This window comes from Glycine soja, chromosome 8 (assembly GCF_004193775.1).
Source record: "Glycine soja cultivar W05 chromosome 8, ASM419377v2, whole genome shotgun sequence".
In the NCBI taxonomy this organism is placed as follows: Eukaryota; Viridiplantae; Streptophyta; class Magnoliopsida; order Fabales; family Fabaceae; genus Glycine; species Glycine soja.
This window is the reverse complement of record NC_041009.1, coordinates 39,855,389-39,881,257: the sequence shown is the minus strand read 5'-3', so window position 1 is coordinate 39,881,257 and position 25,869 is coordinate 39,855,389. Positions and strand designations below refer to the sequence as shown.

At 33.9% G+C, this 25,869-nt stretch overlaps 1 protein-coding gene across 2 annotated transcripts; it reads right to left on the bottom strand.

Annotated features, from left to right (window-relative positions):
* Nucleotides 1-3,796: 3,796 nt before the first annotated feature.
* Nucleotides 3,797-9,252, bottom strand: LOC114423140 (polygalacturonase At1g48100-like). Of its 2 annotated transcripts, none has more exons than XM_028389770.1 (7): nucleotides 8,712-9,252; nucleotides 7,485-7,616; nucleotides 6,275-6,511; nucleotides 5,973-6,017; nucleotides 5,670-5,877; nucleotides 4,904-5,094; nucleotides 3,797-4,443 (listed from the first exon to the last, which is right to left on the bottom strand). In XM_028389770.1, the coding sequence occupies exons 1-7, from the start codon at nucleotides 9,126-9,128 to the stop codon at nucleotides 4,051-4,053; spliced, it is 1,623 nt and encodes a 540-aa protein (XP_028245571.1). In that variant the 5' UTR covers nucleotides 9,129-9,252; the 3' UTR covers nucleotides 3,797-4,050. The 2 variants fall into 2 exon arrangements, with proteins under 2 accessions (XP_028245571.1, XP_028245573.1); XM_028389772.1 differs by having other exon boundaries at nucleotides 6,281-6,511.
* Between the last annotated feature and the right edge of the window lie 16,617 nt (nucleotides 9,253-25,869).

Here is a 25,869-nt window from a genome sequence, read left to right as displayed (position 1 = left end):
TCAGTGACTCGGATTGGGCAGGATGCAAAGATTCCTGAAAGTCTACTACAGGGTTCCTTGTCTATCTAGGTTCTTCACTTGTTTTGTGGCAGTCGAAGAAGCAATCCACTGTCTCCCGCAGCTCTTCTGAAGCCAAATATCGAGCTCTTGCGTCCACCACCTGTGAGCTACAATGGCTGACATATCTCCTTCAGGATTTTCGAGCAACATTGATTCAGCCAGCTACTTTGTACTGTGACAATTAGTCCGCAATTCAAATAGCAACAAATCCCGTATTTCATGAACGCACCAAACACATTGAGATCGATTGCCATATTGTTCGTCACAAAGTCACTTCGGGTCTCATAAAGCTTCTTCCAGTTTCGTCCTCCCTGCAACTCGCAGATATTTTCACTAAAGCTTTGACACCAGCTATCTTTCAGCACCTTTGTAACAAGCTGGGAATGATGAACATCCATTCCCAGCTTGAGGGGGGCTCTTAGCATTATAACAACTTTTCGGTTAGCAATGAAGGAATTGGTTAGGATAGTTAGTTTTTCAGTTATAACAGATTCATGTTGCAGATGTATATAAACTTCCACTATTAATGAATAAAGCTAATAAGCTGAAGCTGATCATTTTCATTCGTTGTTACAAAACTTTTCCCATATGCTGTCTTATTTCTTCAATAAATATATCTCTGTTGACCTCAATTCTTTTCTTTGAAGGGTTGTAAAGTCTGTAAGAACTAGTGTCATGATAACCAACCAGAATCATGGACTCACTTTTGTCTTGCAGTTTCTTCCTTCTAGCATCAGCTATATGTTTGTAGCACAAGGAACCAAAAATTCTCAAGTGACTCACAACTGGTTTTCTTCCTGTTCAATATTCTTCAGGTACCTTTTGCAGAAGTCTCTTGGTAAGGCACCTATTCAGCAAGTAGGTTGTTGTAGCCACTGCTTCACCCCAAAAGGATTTTGACAAACCCTTCTGTTTAAGCATACTTTTGCACATGTTCAACACTACTCTATATCTCCTCTCTGCAAAACCATTGTGTTGAGAAGTGTAGGGTGTTGTTACTTCATATTGAATGCCAAGTTTTGTACAATGAGCTTCAAATTCTCTTGAGTTATACTCTCCTCCACTATTAGTCCTCAAGATCTTAATCTGCTTGCCACTATGCCTCTCAACCATTGCTTGGAATTTCTCCAGAGTTGCAAAGACCTCACTTTTGTGCTTGATCAAATACAATCACATCCTCCTACTGAACTCATCCACAAAAGTCACAAAATACAGATTGCCACCCAAGGAAGGCACTTCCACTGAACCACATACATCAGAATGAATCACATGTAACAAGTCAGTAGATCTCATAGGCAAATAGGAATTAAAGCTGAGTATAGATTGTTTGCCTATCATGCATGATTCACACACCCTTTCTGATACAATAGTCATTGGTATTCCTATCAGCATATCTTTAGACCCTAATTGATTAAGGCTTCTAAAGTTCAAGTGACCAAACTTGAGATTCCATAACCAGCTTTCCTTGTTCTCCTTAGTTGCAGTTAGCACTTCACCTTAGCAAGTCGACTTGTAGTTTGAAAGGTTCTGTTCTTAAATAGTGGAGACTTGAGCACCAATCTTTGATGTTGATCATACAACTCAAGGTAATCATGCTTCATGATGACTGAGAATCCCTTCTCTATCAGTTGGCCAACACTCATCAAGTTCCATTTCATTCCTGGTACAAGCAGTACATTCTCTATCAATGCAAAATTCCCATCCTTTCTCTTTATCACAATATTTCCTATACCTTCTGCTATCTACAAGTTTAATTTGAGTTTTCTTACTTGTATCAAGATCATTTAATCAGTCTTTATGGCCTGTCATGTGATTTGAACATCCAGTACCTAAGTACCAAGCCTCAAAATGAAGATCTCCACCACTGGTAGTCACCAGTAGCAGTTACTGGATCAGAGACAGAATCTCCATCTTGAGCCTCATTGGCTTCTTCTTCACTGTTTCTGACTTATTTCCCTTTCCTGTGCCAACACTCATCTACATAGTGGCCCCATTTCTCATAATTGTAACATTGAATCTTCCTTTTATCGAATCCTTTCTTTCCATCTTTGCTATTAGAGAATCTTGCAGTACCTTTTTGAGAGGTTTATGCTCTATCTTCACTTTTGAATTTCTCCTTGTTCGAATTCCAATTGCCCTTCTGGAATTTTCCCTTTCCTTTCTTCCATTTCTTTTTGTCATAGCTACCTTTCTTGGAGGTTTGGGCCTGCAGAGCTTGTTCTGTAGGTTTCACACTTTCTCTTTCGATTAACTTCAGTTCTTGGGCTTCCAATGAACCTTGCAATTCTTCAATTTTCATGCTTTCAACATCTTTGGACTCTTCGATAGCAACTACAATGTGGTCAAAGCTTGGAATCAAGGTCCTCATGTTCTTCTCTATGATCATTGGTTTGAGATCTTCTCACCATAACTCTTCATCTGATTGGTAAGATTCAATATTGTAGCGAAGTAATTTGCAATTCTTTCACTGGCTTCCATTTGCAGTAATTCATATTGTCTTCTAAGAGATTGAAGTTTCACCTTTCTCACCTTATCTCCACCCGTGTAACACTTTGCAAGGATGTCCTATGCCTCCTTTGCTAAAGATGATGCTTGAATCTTCTTAAAGATGTTGGGATCTACACATTGATGGATCAAGAACAGTGTTTTCCCATCCCTTCTGATTGCTTCTTTGTGCTTTGTTCTCTGTGATTCAGTGGAACTTGCACCTGGTTCTTTAATTCCAGTTTCAACAATTTCAAGCACATCTTGAAATCTAAACAAGACTGTCATCTATGCTACCCATCGATCCAAATTCTTGCCATCAAGAATTGGAAGGTTTCCTGGAACACCACTGTTGCCTGCCATTGTTCCTCCTTGCTGTGATCTTTAGTTTTCTTTCACAGCTACACGAATTTGAACTTGAACCTAGGCTCTAGATACCAATTTGTTGGAGCTATTGATAGCAGGAACCCACACACAATGGAACAAGTTATGGAGAGAAAAAGAGAAGAGAATTAGGCTTTTGCACAAAAGATGCACACTCTATATCTCTGTTAATCACACCTTTCTATTTTATAACAACTAATGAAGTTAGTTAGATATAACTAACTTTTACAATAGAAAAGTAACTACTAACAATAGGAAGCTCAAAAACACTCAAAATTGACCTAGAAAAGATGAATAGATATCTGAACTTATTCCCTCATAATTAAGCACAAAAATTACCTGCAAAATAGGAAAATAAGTCTTCAATAATGATTCAAACCATAAAACTAATTAACTTCAATCCATGAATACTTTGTCTTGTGAATTTGGACTTTTGTCATGCTGTCTTCATGTTGGGTTCAAATCTTCATCAACTTGTAGAAAAGTGATCCACTTTGGAGTAGCCTCTAATGTAGTGAGTTGAACTTCCCTTGACCTCCATAATTAGGCCTTGCAAAATTTGTTTCATCCTCTTAGTCATAGACCTAGTCATGGGACCTCCAATATCACACAAAGTGTCTTTGAGTTGGCTTGTTGGATCTCCATCATTTTGCCTTATTGTTGCATTGTTTCAGTCAGTTAATTTAAATTTCAAATAAATCTGATAAAAGACTAGATTGTTTAGGAATTTCAAATTGGTTGTAATCTTATGAATTTTAAACATTATTTTGTCTGCAAGTTCCACTATTTCTATATTTTATTTTACAAAATATTTCCAACATATATTGTTTTGATTTTTCCCTTTGATCGAAATTCCATAGTTCTGACATTGTATAAATAAAGAAATTTTTATTCATAGATGCTACTAAAACTTGTATCAATATCTCACTCTTGCAATATGCCACAGCTAGAAGGCTGCCTATTATACTATTCTCGACCTCTTGCTAATAGCAGGGCCGGTATATTCTCACAATGATAAATCAGTATCACCCTAATGAAGAAAATTTCCTATATAGTAGGATTTTTACAATATACATACTTTAGCTAGCAAGCTAAGCATTTGAATTTTGAATTCATATCTGATCAACATAAATCATGATCTGTCTGAATCCGATTGTTTGTTGGCTTCCCGATTTGTAGACAATCAATTGGTGGGACTGTTGGAGTTTTCAATTCACCATAAGTCTGCCAGCAGAAAGGATTGTAAAGATGGTATTTTTCTTGAATTGGTTTTAACTCAACAGAGGTTAGAGAAACATCCACACAAGGTAGGCTATCACTGCAGGCAAAATGAACTGGCTTAACGGTGTATGTCCCCCTTATCCTTTCATAGTTGATTCCGGCGAGAGACACAGCTGACGTTTGGTTTTTGCAGGTTCTTTTGTCACAGTAGAATTGATCGATCACAATTGGGAGTTCAACTTCAGAAACTTGTATATTTGAGAATAGCACTCCTTGTACAGAACCCGATCCACCCTGCAGATATACATGTCAATTTGTAAGATATCATAATTTTCCATCAAGTTATAGAGCTGGAAATGATGGGAGAATTTGGACTGAATGAGAAGTTTGAGACATTTGATTGAATCATATTTAGCATTGATAACACAAAAATGTTTAATTAATTGTATTGTAGGCTACAAGAAAATACAACTTCTACTGCATCTTAGAATAGATATTCAGTTTGGCAATTTTTCATTAGCTGAAAAATTGTGTAGAAGGCAGTTGAAGGCTTAAAGTTGACTTCAAATGCATTTGAGCTCCCAGAAGTTTTACAACCAATTCAGTTAACACATTAGCAATGTCATTGTAATGGCTAATCATTCTTTAAAATAATAACAACAAACTGATTTTGAAGTCAAATTTTCTGGTTAACTCGTGAAACATGTACTTCATCATGTAACTTGGGAAAGACATTGCATTACTCATATTTTACCTGCCATGTTTTGATTCTGACACCATTCATTGTGTTGTGCATGTTGACATCCCTGACAGTAATGTTTGAGACACAGGCTCTGGTGTTATCCTTTCCTAGACTTCCAATGCTGATTCCATGCCCTGGTCCACAGTTGACATTGTGTACGTATACGTTCGAGCATCCAGTTTGTATCGAAATACAGTCATCTCCTGCAAAATAATTGAAATTCAAATACATTGAGCCAACTTGGACCATTTATGTCAGTAAGTCTACATCATGTGTTTTACTTTAATTTTTTGTCCATTTGCAATCATCCCCCCCCCCCATTCCTCCAAAGTTTTGGCTCAGCTTGTAATGGACCACCTAAGGTGTGAAGGACTCGAGAAACATGAGGCAGAAGTAATAACTTCCAACTTCCAATGAGACAAGAGTGATGGAACAAATACAAAATCAAAAGCTCTTGTTTATGTAACTAACAGAGTACTATTACTATACAATTGGGTGATGCAGTGTGGATTTTGTGCTTGACACGTGCCATGTAGCATATGACTTGCATGCATTGGAAGTTTTTTTTCGTTGTTGCTATGTGTCCAACATGGTTGTGGATAGGATAAGATAATGCCATGCCATTTTGAGAATCATAGAACATGCATAAAACTTTGTTTTTTAGTTTTCTATTTGTCTTTAACTTTCATTTTCGTTTTAACTTGTGTCCCTATCTCCCACATTGCAGTATGAATGTTCAAATGAAATGGAAATTTTCCATAACTTCATGAAATATTACCGCAGGCCATGGTGCTGCCGTATATTAACACATCTTTGGAGTTCTGAAGGTGAATTCCATCTGTGTTTGGACTGTCCCCAGGAGATGATATGGTCACATTATGGACCATGACCCCATTACAGCTGTCAAACTTGAGATGGCATTGTGGACTATTTTGAATTGTTATGCCTGTAACTGTTGGATTAAAACTCCCATAGAACCGCAATGCCTGCGCATAAAAAAAATCACCTTGATTATGTTCCAATAATAACTCCTAAACTTGAATCAAATTGGTTTTGTAAAAGGTTTCAAAAGGGTCCTCACAGTTGGCTTGACGGATGGCATTTTTCCTCCCATCTCACTTTGAATCTAGTACAATCACATAGGAATAAAAATAATTAGGCCAAGGTGAATAACAAAATTGTAATGTAAGGTGCTGAGCCAAAAGAAGATGAGAATTACAACCAATACACTGGTTGTTAAAATTTATTAAAAACTACAAAATTATGAACAAGACTTATTAAATAAGAAATAAGTCGTGAGAGCTACAAAATTATAATTTCAATAAACAATAAAAAGTGTGATAAAAATGTATGTTGGAGAGTGTCTTGGTAAAAGGAAATTACAATTACCGGCAGTGGAGGGCTCGGGCTCCCAATTGTGTGGTTCAAAGGGACAATGAGCTTTTCTTCATCATCAATAGGATCATCATATGGATTGTCTTGCCACCACACTGAGCCTCTTCCATCAATGATGCCATTTCCTTGGATGGTAATTCCCACTAACTTGGAAAATTCCAACCACTGTAGGAGTCCTTTGCCCCAAGCATTGGGGCTTGTTGGTGCAACAATGGTGCCATCAAGCTGACACAATATAAAACCTTATTAGCATCACTTCAACTGAATTGTCGGTTGCTACAGTGTGCATCAAATGGACAGGGACAATCACGTGTGAAGGTAAATAATGTGAAAATATAAAAGAATAATAGCAAGAGGCAGTTTATTTATTTTTATTTTTAGTTTATCTTATGGTGGTGGTGGAGGAGAGTTTGTCCTTTGTCACGTAATCCTGTCGTTTATGTTAAACTTATTTAACCATATTTTTCCATCACTTGTACGATTTATTGGTTAAAGATTAACTGTCCTTTATCGTTTGACATTACAAGTCGCTTTCTCACCCTCTAATCTTTGTCAATAATTACAAATGAACTTCAATAAAATAATTTCTAAATTTAAGCAATTCACTTAATCAATTGCTTTATTGCTTACATAAGTTTATTTATTTCTTTAATCAATATAGCTTTATATTTTTTTTCACAATTATCTTGTATTTTCTTAAATTCATCTCCATATGTTAATTTGTCTACCGACAAAAAAAAGATAACTCTCCAGGAAAATACTTAATTTATTATTTTTTCTCTTAAAAATGATATATATATATGTTATTTTTAACTTCTTTTTTTAAATTTAAATTCTTTTAAATAAATTACATTTACTCTCATTATTATTTTAAGTACTATTATTTTATTTATTATTTATATTTATTAAAATAAAATATAAATATTTTTCTTAAATATTTTAAAATTTTAACTAAATGTAAAATGATTCATGCGAAAATGGCAGACCTGTGTTCTGTCTTTACCAGAATAACAAAAATGTTGACGTTATTTTCTGATGCCAAATCACATCTGGCTTATGAACACACTTGTGGGGTATCATGTTATTTAGTTTTGTTTTTTACTTTTCTATTTCTTTTCATTTTTTATTTTTCCTATTATTTTCTCTCTATCTCTCTGTTTATTCCTGCTACTTTCTCTCTTTGGGTTAGATATGTTACCTGGAAAACGATGCTGGGTTTACAGTATGGGCCAGAGAATGAAATGGGCCCCACAAAGAATACGTAGTCTGCTGGGACGAGCATGGTTGATGATTCTACTTTACAAGCTTCAGCCCAAGCCTCTTGAAATGCCTGCATTGCATTTCAATTACTATAGATGCTTCAAGTACAGTACCAAATTCCATAAAAAAAACAATAATAAGTATAATAAAAAAAATACAATACCAACTACCAACCACCGTTTTGTGATGATTTTTGATTGAACGATAGTACAATTTTTTAACATGTGTGTATATAATGTATTGAGTTTGAAAACATAATTTATTTGCATAATTAATAATTTCAAAATTAAAATAAATTTTCTCTAGGTTAAAAAAAAAGGTACTATATTAAATACTAGGTGGAGCTGAGATGACTGATTCCAGACTAGGTTTGTCCTATTTGGAAAAACATAGCTAACCACCGTTTTGTGTTCTATAAACTAAAAATTGTTGTAGAAAGTGTGACTTAACTGTCGTAACGAGAATCATTTTTTCAAGTGGGTCCTACCCCTTTGGCTTGTTCTTGTGTCTTCACTTTTCTGTATTTTTCACTACATGTTTTGCTCTTAGTCTATGGTCACGGTAAACTTTCTTTAATGGCATAAGCAACATCCCAAACAGAAGAGACAGAAGAAAAAAAATTCTTTACCGCCCTAATGGCCTATGATTTTACCAATTACCATTAACTTGGTTGGCTGAACCCAGATCATTTCAAGTTAGTAAAAGAAAAATTCTAACCTTACCCTTTCCAAGACCCAATATTACTTATGTAATAACCTTAATTGTAATTTGAAAATTTATAATTGTAATCTCAATATTATAGTTTTGAAGATTTATGTAATTGCTACATTATTATAATTGGGACCCCGCTATACTTATTTGTAACCTTTGTAATTACATGAGCACTACTGTGAGTCTGTGAGCACCAAAGTAATTTAAAAGCTGTCTAAAAGTGCACTCCCTAAAGTTCTCATAGGAATTCTGAATAATATAATATTTTAGAGAGAAAAAATTATAACCACGAACATCTTTAAAAATTCTCCCCTTTACTTTCCTAGTAAATTTCATCATACCTTTGCAATTCCCTGAATTCTATGATAAACTGAAAATTCTTAGTCTTGCATGTTAAACTTGTTAGCAGAATTCTTAGTCTTGCTGCGTGTAATAAGGTACAAAAAGAGTTTACCTTTGTGTCATCAGATTTTCCATCTCCCTTGGCTCCAAAATCAAGCACATTGAAGGTGGTGGTGGGAGAATGGCCACCACCATTGTAACCTTTTGGTGGTGGAGTTGTGGGGGTATCATCACTTGGTGGAGTTGGATATGGTGGTGAGGGAGTGTTCTTATGTTGTGGTGGAGGCTTTGGTAATGTTGGTGTGCCTTTGTGTGATGATGGAGGCTTTGATTTTGATCCTCCACCATGGTTCTTGTTGTGAGCATTGCTATAGTTTTTGCCTTTCTTCTTGTACAAAGAAGCTGAGACATCCCTGCTTTGCCTCCAGTGCTTGCCTCTTCTTGCAATGCAGGCTTCAAAATTGAAGGACCAAATGAGAAATGCAATGAGGAACATGTATGTGAAGCCCTTGAAACTCAAGCCACTCATTTTGGTTGAAATGTGAATAGAAATTGAGAGAGAATAGACTATAGAGAGTAGAGAGAGAGAGAGGTAGAGAGACAACACAAAAGAGTGCTTCTTTTCTTTGTGTTGCCAATAAAACAAGTGACGGCTATGATGTTTATATAAGGAGAGCACTTCAAGGCTAATAATAATTGTCAGGCAAATACAAGGCATTAAAATATATTCTTGATAATGCCAGGCATTTATGATTTTCATTCTCCTTCCCCTCCTTTTTTTTTTATCTTTCATTAATTAGTTTGTTTTGCTTTTTGTGAATTTTGGTTAGAATTTTAGTTTAGTAGTGGGGGCATTGGAGACTGCTATTTTTCTCTTGCCACATACACAAACAAAGTCATTGCATGTGACCAAACAAAGCGACAGTTAAAGGGTTGGCTACTATTGTAGTATTTTAACCATGGCTTGTGCATGTCCTTCATAATTACCCTATTGGCTGATGCCTCAGGCCAAATCTAACTGCTGTCTTGTCCAACTTTCTTTTGCTTTCATAGCTTAAACCCCATAATAATACCATTATTGTTCTTTGATTAGTTCAAATTGTAAAAAAGGGAAGAGAGCAACAAAGATTCCTTCAGCATGATTCAGCATCATAGAATGAAACTATGTAACAAGACAAGCTAGATACAAATATTAATCATGTAGGAATAACCAAAGAAGGACATGTTTGGCTTAAAATTAAAAATATTGTGTTGTGCGCTTGTTTTGATGTAAATTCAACGAATAAAAACTAAATGAAAGTAAAATCAAAGATGATGATCCTTTGATAAAATTACTTTTACTTCAAAAGTATTTTTTTACCTAAAAATCCAACATGCATGAAAAAGTTTACAACAAGATCTGGATTTTTTTATATATCCATATCCCCTTCTCAATTTTGTCAATTGTAAAGAGAGATCAATCACATTTCACCTGTTTTCTGTTCCTCCATACACAAATTGTGCATTAAAAAAACATAAATTAATTAACTCTATTATTAATGTAACAAATCAAGATTTTGTGCAAAATCCAAAACAAAATAAATACACGTGAATGGGGGACTATAAGGTGTCAATGGCACACTAATTGTCACAAGTCTTTTATGATCACGTGCAACCTTCACGGGCCAAGAGTTCTGTCACTTTGTCTTCTTAAGCCATGAGCCACACCTACATGGTCAGAAAGACCCTCCAATTAAGCCTTTTTTTTCCCTCTTTTTTCCTTATTTAACCGAAAGGGAAAACAAAAATTGCTGCTGAACCACACAAGAGTTTGAGAGAACTGAAGTGAATGAATTGAATGAATAAAAAAATAAAGCAAATTTTTATTGTACCAGCAAGGATGGATTTTGTAAGAAGGAAAACCATCTTCTCGCCCACTGATTTGGTGCATGTTTATGCTAGACAACGTTTTTCTGTACACACTCACATGAATAAAAACAAAAGAAAAAGTACGATATATAATGCTCTTCCCTGCACGAATTTCTGTGCATGAGGTTCTCAAATCTATTGAGGCCCCCAAAACAGAAAAAAGTGAAATGTATTGCATAGGGAAAAGGTTCACTAAAATCAAACAAGTGAACAAGAAAATTCACTTTCATTAGATCATATGTCAAAATCCCAATGTGAGTGGGGATCACATTAGTTTAATATTGGATCATTGAGTAAAAAACAAATTATTGAGGGTTTAAATATTGTTGCTCAATTTGAGTTTGTTTCTTTTATTTCCTGTTGTGTCACATCCTCCATGTGTATCTCTTCTGCATAATTTAGCTTTCCATATACGAATTACCATGGAAGCAATTATTTCTCCTTTTCTTTTGGTGCCCTATTAATTTCTTCATTTATATGTCAAACATAAAATTTTAATTTGTAATGAATCACTAACTACTGCAAATCTTTCACTCTTACTTAATCAGCAAGTGTCACATTGCAGAAAAAATATCTCTTACATATCCTTTGTTAGGTATTAGGCAAAACTTTGATTAATGTAAATGATACAAGTCACGTGAAATTGACATTGAAGTAAAGTACTGAAAATGTAGGAGGCAAAATTGTAGGCAATGAGTGTACTGAAAATCATGTTAGTGTATTTATATCATTACCATTTAGTTACATTAGGATATCATCTTTTTTTTATTTTATTTGTTTGATGTATAAAAAATTAGCAGCAAACTAGATGGGACTGTTGGTGGTTCGAACTTGTACAGTAATTTTCTACGTGAGTCTTTACTGACAGCTCCAACATGTTATTAGTACGCTGTCCAATAGTATTAGAAGTGTTTACATGTTCTATCATTTTGATTCAGAAAAAAAAATGTATAAAAAATTAAAAATTCTTTCAAAATAATTATGAGAAAATACATGAATTAGCACAATTTTAAGACTATATAATATTTAAATTTTCTTTTGGGGGTGATAGTGATAGGCACGAGGTGCATTGGACTATCATATGCAATCATCAAACATCAAATATGGGTTTCTGTTATTTCCATGTGTTCTCTTCATTCTCTGAGTTTTCTCTCTACAGTACATGTGGTGCTGGTTGAAACAAACGTCAACTGCCAGTGACATAAATGCCACTGCTTGATAATCACACCCCATTCTCATCCAACAGTGTTTATCTGTGACTCCCCTTGACCTTTCACACAAGTCCCATTCCATTCTCTGGATCTTTTATGCTTCCCAACAATGATCATAACTTTCATCCTCACATGCCTGACCATTAATCTTCTTGTAATTTTTTGCCAATCAATGCTGCTTGATATTTTCTTTTCTCTTGCTGTGGTTCATAACATAGCAGCAATAGTTCCAAGTTGAGTAATTCACTATTGACTGTATATTGAATAGAGATTATTTTGATATATTGTTAATATAAAGAATGTTACACAATCAACTTATTAAATTCATTTTAGAGTACCGAAAATCTTGATCTCTATGGTAATTGTCATAAGACAATAGACATAAGAAACTGGTTCAGATCCGATAGACAAAAAAATCATTTTAAAATAATATAAAAGTTAATAGTTTTATCATGCATGAAAATTCTTGTAACTAGATGTAAAAAAATGTATATTCTAACTAAACTCTATCAAATAATATGATCCCAAATAATAAATAAAACTAAAGCTATAAGCAAAGAAAAATTGTACAATCCAACTTACCCGCTCCATTCTACAGAACTCAACTAATAATGAGCCTGAGTTCAACCATGCATATTATAAATTTATAATATTCCACCATCACCAATTATGGTGCCTTTTATGCCTATATGTAACTCTGTTTTTTTTTTGTTGGTTACAAGTTACAACTCTGTTTTTCACATTGGTAACAAGTTTTGCTGCTTTCGAAAATATACATAATATATACTTTTGGTAGAAAGTGGGCATGTTATCATGAATTCACATCTTTCAACTATTTTTATTTTTTAATTGTTAATCTGCATTTTTTTTACTATAATACCCACTATGCATAACTTGATTGTGCCTACATATACAATTGTAACATGTTTCCTAAACCTGAGGACATCTAGGATGCAGAGATACAACATCTAACTCAGATATAATAAGGCTATAAACGAATGCGGTAAATTTAAAATTACAAAACAGGACAAGAATTATTATTTTATTTTTGAGAAGGACAAGGACAAAATTATAGCAAATATAAAACTATGTAAAATTAAAATAAGAGCATTAGTCTTTAATTGAAACAGAAAATTAATATATTAAAATTTAACAGTACTTAATAAGTACTATAATTTATCTCATTATTATACATTTATTTGTATTTATATAAAATTTACAAGATTTCCCTAAAAATAGTGTTCCTGAAATGTGTAACGTGAGTACAACAATTATTTTATAGTATATGTACTTGCTATATAGCTGACCACATGAAAAGCCCACCAACATGTCCACTAATTAATTCTATTTATTTTTATTGTTACTTTATATTTCCAATTTGCCTGATTTTGCAATTCTTTTTTTACCTCTATCTGTGGTGACAAAAGTCAGAAAACATGGTATAATTTATATGTGACAACGAAGGAACGAGGGATCATGAGTGAGAGAGTGAGAGAGAGAGAAGAAAAAGGAAAACCACACAACCTTCTTAGCCGTCTTTTTGTGTTTATGTGCTCGTGAACTATAAAGTCTTCTCGTGAACTTCATCTTCACGCACACAACGATGATTAGGTTTGCTTCTGATCCATTATTTGTGAATATTATTATTTCAGTGACCAACTAAGGGATAAACAAATTCATGCTTTCAAGGATGGTCATCCTTTTATCAAGCAAAATATGACCCAAACAAATAGTTGTATTGATTCCTATGCAACCTTCCACCAACCTCCAAAACAGTGATATATATGCCTATAATATTGATGTGTTTGACTGTTAATATATATATATGTTAGTACTAAATTATAATCACAAATTCATTAAAATATTTGTAATCTGCTAAATACATCTTTTAAAAATAAATAAAAATAATATATTAACACCCATGAAGGATTGGTATATCTTTTTTTTTTATATGTCAATTGGTCATTAATTTTTGTTTGTAGGAGAAATTTAAATTTATAATTTTTCTATTTCGTCTATTTTTCATCCATCAAATCAATCTTATAATCTTAAAGGAGTGATATATTTGGATAAATTCTTCACTTAAATGTTTGGATACCAGTCTGTCACCAAATGACATGCGTAACAATGGAAGTAACAACATATAACTTTTGCGTAGTTCTTCAATACTAACGCGGAAATCAATTCAAATGTGCGTAAAAAAGCACAGTAACAAACACACTTAGACTAATTGTGATTTGGATTCGATTATCATATTTTTTCTATTAGTAGGTGATATGTAAATTCTATCTTAAGTTCTCGCTGAAGTTGATTGTTTTTTTTTTTTTACCTTGCAAGAGGACGTGTCCTCTCTTAATCTAATTTTTTTACTAACAAAAAAACTCAAATGCTAACAAATTTTTATTTTCTTAAAAAATATTTCAAGGAAGTTATAACTTAATTTTGTTAAAATATTCCTGAAAGTACAACTTGTTCATATTCATCCACTAACAAAATGTTTATATGTAATTTACCTATTAATTGAATATAATACACACATATTGCATATAAACTTTTTGTCTCTTATTGTTTCCCTGAATACAAATTGGTTTAATAATACCTCTCTGATTAAGAGTATAGTAATACACATTAGATACTGTTCAACTCGTTAATGTAGGGTCACATTGTCGTTTTCTGATCCTAAGTAATGCACAATCATTTTTAATGGAGAAAATTAAAAGGCAACACATATACTACGTCTACCAACTTTTTATTTTAATTTTTCGTGCGTAATCCAAAGACATAATTGAGATGAAAAAGATCTATAATGTGACAAATTGTTGCGGCTTTAATTATAAATTTATCACTTTAATATAAAAGCTGGGTTGCTAATTAAGATGATTTTAAGAACACTATATTTTTTTTCCATTTCAAAATAATTATTATCCTAGATTATTTTATTCCGACTAAGAAAAAGTAGTATTGTAAATAAATAAAAAAACAATAATAATTTTATAAAATTAGTCTTAAATTATCATTAATTTATTTTTAAATTTTGTAGTTCATCTTTAAAATATAAATGAAAAAAGTAATTAATATTATATTAAAAATTAAAATGATAATAATTTTAGAATATTTTTTTACACGAAAATTATAATGAACAGAGTATAATTATTGTTTGACTAAAGCTTCTTTTCTCGGTTTCTTGAGAGTTAAGATGATTTTAAGAACATCATGTGAATGTCTTTATAATTAAAAGAAAAGAAAAAAAAATAAGCATTGCATTTCCCTAATCTTTGGGTGCACAAGAGTCCGCTTAGTTAAAAAAGTACATACAAATGTGAAAGTCATCATGATTTAACCAATGCGGTACAATTGCGAATAATTATGTACTTAAATCATGTAATTAAGAATTGAATTATGAGGTCTGTATTTATGAAAGTACATAGTAAATTAGAAGAAATTAATTTTATAAAAAAAAAAGACATTACGATTTTGGAAACTTGCCCTCGTATTAACGGAGAAAAAAAATGAAGCAGTTAGTTCACTATAGCAATTTTTTTGTCATTATATTATGAGTATAGAGGATTTATTTTATTTATGGTTAATTTTTATCAAAAAAAAAATCTAACTAGTAACTTATAGTGAAATTTCTAATTTAAAAGTTTTTTCATCTACATGATTTATACTTAACATCTTGTTTGATATTCGAACAATTTCATTCAGACCAAAAACATATAAGTTAATTATAATAATTTGATTTTTCATTTCCTGCATCAACAAATGCAAAAGTTTGTATAAAATGTGCTATACTGTAGGTAGTTCCGGTTCTAGCTAACTATTCACAGCTTTTGGTTCACGGATCTTTCTAGAGTTTGAAGACCAACATAATCAAATTAAATCGTTTTAATTTTGAAAAACTATATATGACTTCACATTATGCAATGCAATGCAATCCGAGTTGAAACTACCCAATTGGAGATGATTTCTCATTGTTGCTGCTGATGTTATAGTTTGTGGTGCATGTGAGCTTTTAGTTGGAACAAAAGCCCCGTTTCTCCATGTGAGTGATCTTAAATTTTTGTTTATTAAATTAATATAAGAAAACTAAAAACAAAAGTGTTTTGTCCCCATCATTTTGTTTGTATCCCAAATAGGCCTTGCCATTTCTTTGTGTTCATCATCGAATACAAAAAGCTATTTTAGCAATATACATTCACGGATCACACTTTGAGCCCCCCAAAAGTTTTTTTGCTTCGTCAATAATTTCATTGAAGGAAATCTAAAAGACTCTTTTTATCTGTTAAAATTCTTGGCCTGTAATGCAGGCGCATGACCCTTATCCCACGGCTGAAAATGTGACACATTCATTCACTCACACACAGACAATAACTTCATTTTGGCTATGATTAGCGTGCACTATGCACATCCCATGTGCCCCTTTTGCTTTTTGCTTCCGTGGAATGTTCATTGTGTCATTCAATTTAGATCAGAGCTTCCATAATAAGTAATACATGACATGAACATGTTCTAGATTTTATGCAGCACAAAGGGATCAGTGCCGTACGTTTCTGAAGAAGAAGCTGCACAACAGATCAACAATGGCTTGTTTTAATAAGAAAATTTTAAAACAAAAAAAAATAGTGTCATTCCCTACTCAATGTATATAAATTCATTTCTCATGAACATCCAATATTGATTTTTGTCCTATTAAATCACATAATCATAGATATGACACTTACCTACCATGCATACCAGTTTAAATTGTTTAGTGCATCATTTTTAATACAAAATTATTCATAATCATACGTGTACATCACAGATATAATAAAATCTTGTTACAACGAGTTGTGCTTATAAAAGAAAAATGCAGGGGACCATGAGTTTTGGACACTTATTAGTGACATATTAATGATAACCAAAGTTTATATAAAAAAGAGAAAAAACAAAGTAGGTTTATTTTTTCGTTGTTTGGCTTTTGGAGGAATTACTAGTCTATGTTCAAACATTCGGAACCCAAAGAATTTAGATTTCCATAAATTTGCATTTTAGGTCATGAGTTTTTGCTTTCCAACCACCTGGACAAACCTATATATGCTTAGGTGTATAGAACAATAAAGTGGTCCAAAAAAAGCCAGAGAGGAGTGCTCTAATGTGTTCAGAAAAACTAACTAACAGCCACCTGTTACATAACAGATACACAAAAACAGGACCCTTGAATTTACATATGGAATAATATTGATTTTTTGTCTCTGCAGCCATATCTATCCAATTTTCCAATCTGATCCTAAGTGAAGATGCTAAGATCCCAACTAGTTGAGGATCTGATTGAAACCTATGTGGCATATGGACCATCATGAACATTGCAGGCCTGATCAGTCTATTGCTTTTGAGTTTTCTCCACGTCAGTTATAAGTTGAACACTTAGCCATAAAACCAACGCTTTTGTTGGGAAAATGAGCAGAGCCAACAACAAGGGTTATTTAAAGCCTAAAGAGGTGTGCAGGTACACATGTCAGCAAATGGGTGGAGTATGGACAAAATGGTGGGAAATTAAGCCAAAAATTATTTTCTGAAAGTAAAAATGGTTCAAAGTAGATCCAAATATAAGGCCCAAGTCACACTTATTATGGAGTAGGGGTGTTTGTCATTAAATTTAGTTTGTTTTTTATTTATTTATCAAAAAGTCACCCAAATCAAACTTAAAAAATATATGCGATTCAATTTGGTTTGATTTGTTGGAACAAAGAAGCTCTTCACACACACTCACACTATGCACTCACTCCACTTATGTTAGAGAATAAGAGAAGATGAAAGAATTGATTGAGAAAATAGAGGGAACTTAGAATTCTGAATAAAACTTCTGCACTCTCATTCTCATTCATACTCATTATTTTCATTCATGATCCCTACTATATTTATACACTGCACTTATAGCTTTAACAACCTTTATAGCTGTCAAACTAACTAACTCCTAACTACTAACTAACTAACTGAATTACAGCATACATCAACATCCCTCCTTAATTCAGATTAGTCAAGGATGTCACTCCTAACTTGTCTCTCAATTCCTTGAACTTCATAGACTTCAATGGCTTAGTTAATATGTCTGTAACTTGATCTTCAGACCTACAAAACTCCAATTCAAGCTTCTCCTTACTCACTTGATCATGCAGGAAATGAAACTTGGTTTCAATATGTTTACTCCTGCCATGTGCCACAGGATGCTTAGCTAAATCAATTGCTGATTTGTTATCCATCAACAACCTCATAGGACTGCAATTTCTCAAGTTCAGTTCTTCCATTAAAGCTTCCAGCCATAGAGCTTGACAGGCTGCCATAGCAGCAGCAATATATTGTGCTTCACATGTTGACAAAGCAACTACACTCTGCTTCTTTGAGCACCAAGAGATTGGTGATGTTCCAAATTTGAAAACATACCCAGCAGTGCTTTTCCTATCATCCTTATCACCACACCAATCTGAATCACTATAACCAAACACTTCTCCTTCTATATTCTTCTGACTGTAAGGGTATAAAATTCCAAGATCCAATGTTCCTTTCACATACCTCAGAATCCTCTTTGCTACCAGGAAGTGAGGTGTCTTTGGTTTCTCCATAAACCAGAATCTGTGTTTCTGACATAAACTCCATGCTCAGTAATGCACTAGGTGAAATTCTGCTGGACTAGGATCAATTTTCATATTCCAGGCTCTAGGAGCCTGCTTGAGGCCATATAATGCCTTATTCAACTTGTAGACTTTATCCTCTTGTCCTGCAACTACATAACCAGGTGGTTGAGTTATGTAGACTTCTTCTTCAAGTGGCCCATTCAAAAATACTGACTTCACATCCAGTTGATATAGAGACCAGTTTCTGTTGCAAGCAGCTGCCACAATGAGCCTAACAGTTTCAAGACTTGCAACTGAAGCAAAAACCTCATTGTAATCCAAGCCATGTTTTTGCAGAAATCCCCTTGCTACTAATCTTGCCTTGTACTTGGGCACATCTCCATTAGGCTTTACTTAAGTCTTATAGACCCACTTCACATCAATTGGTCTTTTTCCTTGAGGCAAATGGACTAACTCCCAAGTCTGATTCTTCTCAATTGATCTCAATTCTTCTTCCATAGCTGCTCTCCAATGTGAACTTTGTGAGGCTTCATCATGACTCATTGGTTCTGATTCAGCAAGTAGAGCAAAGTGCACAAAATCCCCTTCTGCAGTGATTGTTGTATCAGAATACAATTCATAATCTCTAAGTGTTTGTGGCACTTGTCTCTCTCTTTGTGACCTTCTGAGTAGACATGGCAAGAAAACCCGTACCCGTGGGTATCCGCCCGAATCTGTCCCGACTTTGACGGGTAATACCCGAGTTGACCGGATATGGGTTCGGGTTCGGGTTTTCCCCGATAACCAAAAGTCGGGTACGGGTACGGGTATGGGATTATTAGACCCGTCCCGACCCCGAACCCGAACCCGCCCCGCCACTTAAAATCTTTAGAATTTTTGCATAATTTAATCAAAAGGCATATAATTTTTATTACTAGTTAATTTTATTTTAAATTTTTTACATAGTTTAATATTATTTTCTTAACTATTTATGTAGACACACGCGTTATAATAAATTTATTGATATATAAGTAGTAAAAAATAAATGTTTAACAATCAATTTTTTTTTTCTAAAATCAAATTTTTAATATTTTTTTACAAAAAAAAATATTTTTCTAAATGGTGTGTGGAACGGGGTTGGGGATACCCGATACCCGACGGGTACCCGATGGGTACGGGGATGAGACAATAAACTCAAACCCGTCGGGTATCGGGTACGGGTATGGGGATATGTTGAGGAGTCGGGGTAAGGGATTGGGGAGACAATACCCGTACCCGACCCGCCCCATTGCCATGTCTACTTCTGAGTTGCTCTCCACATGATGGTACATCCTCTTCACTTTGTTTGTCTTCAAGGTTCACAATCACCTTTCTTTCACCATTGTCAACAACATTTATTTCCCAATTCCAGCCCTTTGTTTCATCTATCAAGACATCTCTGCTAATCACAACCTTCCTCATTCTAGGATCATACAGCTTGTAGGCACTAGTTGGATGATATCCAATGAGTATCATTGGTTCAGCCTTGTCATCAAGTTTCTTTCTGTTCTGCTCAGGCACATGCCTAAAACACAGTGAACCAAATATTCTAAAATGACTCACACTAGGCTTCTTTTCTGACCATGCTTCTACAGGTGTGTATCCCTGCAATCTCTTAGTGGGACACTTGTTCAAAATATACACAGCAGTAGAAGTTGCCTCTCCCCAGAAATAATGAGGCATTCCCTTCCCTTTCATCATGCTCCTGGCCATGTTCAGAATGGTTTTGTTTCTTCTCTCAGCAACACCATTATGCTGAGGTGTATAGGGAGATGTCACTTCATGAATTATCCCCTCTTCATCACAAAATACTTGAAATTCATGTGAGTTATACTCACCACCTCCATCTGTTCTAAGCACTTTGATTACTTTATCACTTTGCTTTTCACTCAACAACTTAAACTTCTTAAAAATGTTAAACACTTCACTTTTCTGCTTAATGAAATATATCCACATTTTTCTAGTAAATTCATCAATGAATGACACAAAGTAACTGTTACCTCCTAGGGATTTCACTTCAAAAGGACCACACACATCAGAATAGATCACTTCAAGCTTTCTTTTGGATTTGATTGGAACTTCTGACTTGAAAGAATTCCTTGGTTGCTTTGACACACAATACTCAACACATAATTGTTTTGGTATCTCAATTTGGGGAAGACCATGAACCATTTTCTTACTTTTCAATTCACTTAAACTCCTGAAATTTAGATGACCAAACCTGTGATGCCACATCCAACTTTCATCACTTATAGAAGCAGCCAAGCATTGAAATTCTGCAATTTGAATTCCAATCTTGAATGTTCTGTTTCTTGACAAAGAGGCCTTTAGGATCAGCCTCCTCTTACTGTCAAATATCTTCATTTGATTGTCCTCCATCTGCATTGAGTAGCCCTTTTCTAGCAACTGTCCCAAGCTCAGCAAATTATTCTTCATATTGGGAACATATAGCACATCATTGATAAATGAGTGTTGTCCATCCTTCCTCTGAATCATCACCTTTCCAATGCATTTTGCAGTTACAGAGCTGTTATCTGCAAACTTGATCTTGCTCTTCACCTTATCATCAATGTTTACAAACCACTCTCTATGTCCAGTCATGTGATTGGAACAACTTGTGTCAAGATACCACAGATTAACATTGTCTTTTTTTGAGTTTGTTGTTGCCATTAGTAACACTTTATCAGAGTCAGAATCCTCATCTTGTGCCAATTGAGCCTCATCTGCATTTCTTGGAACCCTTTTATTTCTGCATTCATCTGCAAAATGTCCCCATTTCTGACAGTTATAACACTAAATCCCTTTCTTGTTGAATTTCTTCTTGCCCACTTTGTGATTCCCTCCATCTTTCTTGTCTGTTTCTTCATTCTGGTTATGATTTCCAGAACTGCTGGAGCCTTCACTTGACCCCTTCCACTTATTGTTCTTCCACTTTCCCTTTCCCTTCTTATTCTTGCCACCATCATAGTTGTTCCCTTTGGTTGTTTGGGCTTGCATAGCTTGCTCAACTGATCTTTGTGAATTTCTTTCATTGAGCCTCATCTCTTGAGCTTCAAGAATTCCTTGCAGTTCTTCAATCTTCATTTCTTCAAGATTCTGGCCTTGCTCAATTGCCACCACTATATGATCAAATCTTGGTGTCAAGGTTCTCAATACCTTGTCAATGATCCCCAAGTCTGATTTCTTGTCACCATAAGCATTCATTTGATTTGTAATTGCCAAGACTCGAGAAAAGAACTCACCAATGCTTTCTTGATCGCTCATTTGTAGAAGTTCATACTGTCTTCTCAAGGTCTGCAACTTTACCTTCTTGAGTTTGCTATCCCCTGCATAGGATTTCTCTAGAGTATCCCATGCCTTCTTTGCAGTATCAGCGGATCTAATTTTCTGAAAATTATCTGCATCTACACACTCATGAATAATGAACAACGCCTTTGCATCTCTTTTCATCAAATCACGGTGAGCCACCTTCTGTGCATCAGTTGGGTTCCTGTCAAGTTCTTGAACCCCTTCTTGCACCACTTCTGTCACATCTTGAAATCGAAAGATTACCTTCATTTGAGCACACCAATCATCATAGTTCTTGCCTTTGAGAACAGGCATGGATGCTGGAAAATTTCCATTCGAGGAAGCCATCTCAATTTCAGTATCCAAGGATCTTGAACTTCTGCTCTGGATACCAGTTGTTGGAACAAAGAAGCTTTTCACACACACTCACACTATGCACTCACTCCACTTATGTTAGAGAATAAGAGAAGATGAAAGAATTGATTGAGAAAATAGAGGGAACTTAGAATTCTGAATAAAACTTCTGCACTCTCATTCTCATTCATACTCATTATTTTCATTCATGATCACTACTATATTTATACACTGCACATATAGCTTTAACAACCTTTATAGCTGTCAAACTAACTAACTCCTAACTACTAACTAACTAACTGAATTACAGCATACATCAACATGATTTGTATTTAAAATAAAATTCAAACCAAATAAAATCAATATTTTGTGGTTTGGTTCGATTCGATTTTTATAATTTTTATTAAAATATTATTTCATTAAAATTTATATACTTTATTTTCAACTTTTAAATTAAATTACATTACATAAAAAAAATTTAATAATTGATGGAACCCTAATTTGTGGATATAATTTGTAGCAAATGGGGAACCTATTCAAGACTTTGTGAAATTGGTGAAAGTAAAAAAGAAAACGCAGAATTTAGAGAAAGGAGATGGAAAAAATAATGCCACAATCTTGGAAGATTGATAAGTTTGAGGATGATTTGCCACAAAAAATAAAATTCTTTGATAAGAACCTAAGTTTCAAATAAGAACCAAGAGAGACACTCTCAACTGTGTAATTTCATACAAAACTGTCAACAAAGTGTTTAAGGAGTCTATTTATAACTCCTACTAATAATCCTAATTTAAGCCCAAGGTCGAACAACTAATCTAATAATTAAAAGACTTAAAAATAACAATAACATATCACAGCCTATTACAAGTCCAACAATAGGCCCAAAATACAATTAAAAACAAAAATAAATCTTATTCTAAAAGTTGACTAAAATAAATGAGTTTCGCTTCTTCTCCTCTTTTCCTCCATGAGAGAATTTAGTTTCTCTCTAAGCTCTTCTTAAAATCCCTTACTCCTTACTCTAGTGATTGGTCCATCCATGTTAAGTCCACCCAAGTCAAACTCTTCCTCCATAGATAGTCCTCTATCGATAACAATCTATTAAACTTATTAATATGTTAAACCTTTTACAATAAAAATTTGTCAAATTTTTATCAATTTTAAACCAAATATATCTTAAAAAAAGTTCTCTAGAAAAAGTGGTATACATTGTATAAATTTACATACACACATAAAATGCATAACACTAAAGTAATATAAGTATTGTAGTTCGGTTCGGTTTCCAAAACACAAACCGCAAATCATACCAAACAAATCCAAAAAGAATCAATTTGGCTTGAATTTCGATTTTTTTAGCAGTTTTTTATTTTTATTTTGGATCGATTTTGAACACCCCTATCATGGAGCGCTGGATGGAGGATTGGAGGTGGTGCCACTTGAAATGATTCTATAGCTCAAGTTAGTAATAGATTAAGTAGAGTATCATTGTACAAGAACAAAGAACATACTTGATTGCGATGGTAGTTTTAATGTTTATAGGTGTGAGATGTTGACCAAGTGTAAGGTGGTCACTAGTAAGTGTATGTTTGGATTGCAGATAGAAGTTTATCAAACCAAAAAATACACATTCTAATGCACCAAGTTGAGAAGTAAGTATTTTGTCTCATTGAGATGAAAACTAGTTGAACCTAACTCGGATTTTTGTAAGTATAACCTAGAATCTAATGTTTAGGTTGATCGTGTTGCTTCTTAGGGCTCATGATGTGTGTAACATCCTTTTTTATTAAAAAAATATAAATGTATTAGCTTTTATTAAATATTTTATGATATATTTTTTTTAAAATAATAATAATAATAAAATTATGTTGGATTGAATGTTTTTGAGCCTTTAATATTGAGAAACTCAATTCAACTCTAAAATATGACAGGTTCTCTGAAAACCTAGTATGTTTTTGACACAGTCTCATTTTTCTCTCTATGGAAACCATGCCATTAGAATTGCAAACAAAGGAGGGAGAGGAAACATATGTGATCATCATTTTTGTCGCTTTGCTTGGAGGAACGCATAGTGGAGGTAAGGGGAGTGAGCTCTCATTTTCCCTTCTATTGTACATTTTTTCTTGATTTGGACAGGTTGAGAAATTCCAAATAAGTTTAATTTTATTTAGAAGTGATGATTTTTTGTTTTTATTTTTGATGTTCGTAACATTTTCCCCTTTTCGCCAATGTAAATTCTGGCAATTTGTGTTTTACTGTTGGAATAATTCTGAAATTTTTGTGATGATGATACAATATATAAAACAAACTGTTGTGAATTACAAAGCACAACTTCTCTATTTTGTTTTGAATTATAGATATAAATTCCATTTTCTTGTGCTGAATTTCTGATTTGTTATATATATATATAATATGATACGTTTGTAGTAATTTTGTTCTAGATTTCAATTTCGTATATGAAATATATGTATTTGCTTAAGTATATTTTAGGAACTAATTTGATAATTCATGAGTCCGAATATCTTGCATAGTTTTTGGTAAAATCTTGGTCTAAAATTATTTATTCTTATTATATATATATATGAGACTTAAGGGTGCATATCAGTTTTATATACTTATTGTTTTGATTTGATTATTGTGTGTATACTACATAGATTTTATACTATTATTAATTAATTGTTGAAGATGTTATAGTGTTGTTATGATATGATTTTAAAAATTATTTGATTTGATGTATATGTATATAGGTTGTGTCTTGTAAACATTGCTATGATTGTATAATATGATATATGAGTATAAGTGAAGTATGCATGCTTATGAATATATGTGAAGATAGTGCGCTATGGTATGCGTATGTGTTGCGAAAAAATGTGAGGAGAACCTAGTTCTCGTGGGATAGGAACCTCTAAGGGACTTCGAAAATAAATTATGTGCATGTGTTTTAAAGTGAAAGACATTTATGATCTAACCGAGGATGTCATGTATGAGTTAACATGTGACTTTGACCTTGGGGGTGCAACGATTTAGAATCTCTTTTAAGCTCATGTTAATCATATAAGTTAGAGTATCCTTGCAAGATTAGAACACTTTAATGTGTTGTTGACGATGTCATCTCGGTGAGAGTGATAGTGTCAGATTGCTCATTATGAGACAATTCGTTGACTATATGGACTTTCAAGCTACATTTACAAAGTATTTTCGAAATGGTACCACATGCATACGAGTCTAATATTTAAATATGAATCATCCTATATGTGTAACTATGTGATATCTGCGAAATATGAGTTAATTTGATAGTCAATTTTGGCTAATAAATAGGTGTAATTTCTTTACTTTATTACTAGGAAATAATGAGAAATTAACATCTTGGTTATTTTGAACAGCAAGAGTCAAGAAAAGAAGAATTCAAGTGCTTTGAAAGGAAATTAAGGCAAAAAGTAGAAGAAAAAGCCTTGAAGAAAAATTGAAGAATTGGACAACTCGCTCAACGGGCAAGGTCAAGCTCAGCACGCACTCTCGCTCAGTGGGCAAGGTCAGGCTCAGCGTGCAACATGGGCTTAGCGCGTAGTCTCGCTCAGTGCGCAAGCCAGGCTTAGCGCAAGAAGTCCCATGAGGAAAGCCCAAGGCGCCCTTAGCACGAAGTTAGCGTGAAAAGTAAGCTATCTCAGACCTATAAAAGGAGTAGGAGACAGAAGGAAAAAATACATTGAGTCTCAGAGCTCTCCAGTGAAGAAATCCAAAGTCTGAGCCTCTCCCTTAGGGGAAACCCTCTTTTCTTAGTCATTCCCCATTTTATTGCTATTAGTCATCCAACCCCTTCTTTTCTTAGCCTTTTAAGTGTAAAATCTCTCATGGTTATGAGAGGCTAAAACCCCTCTATTGG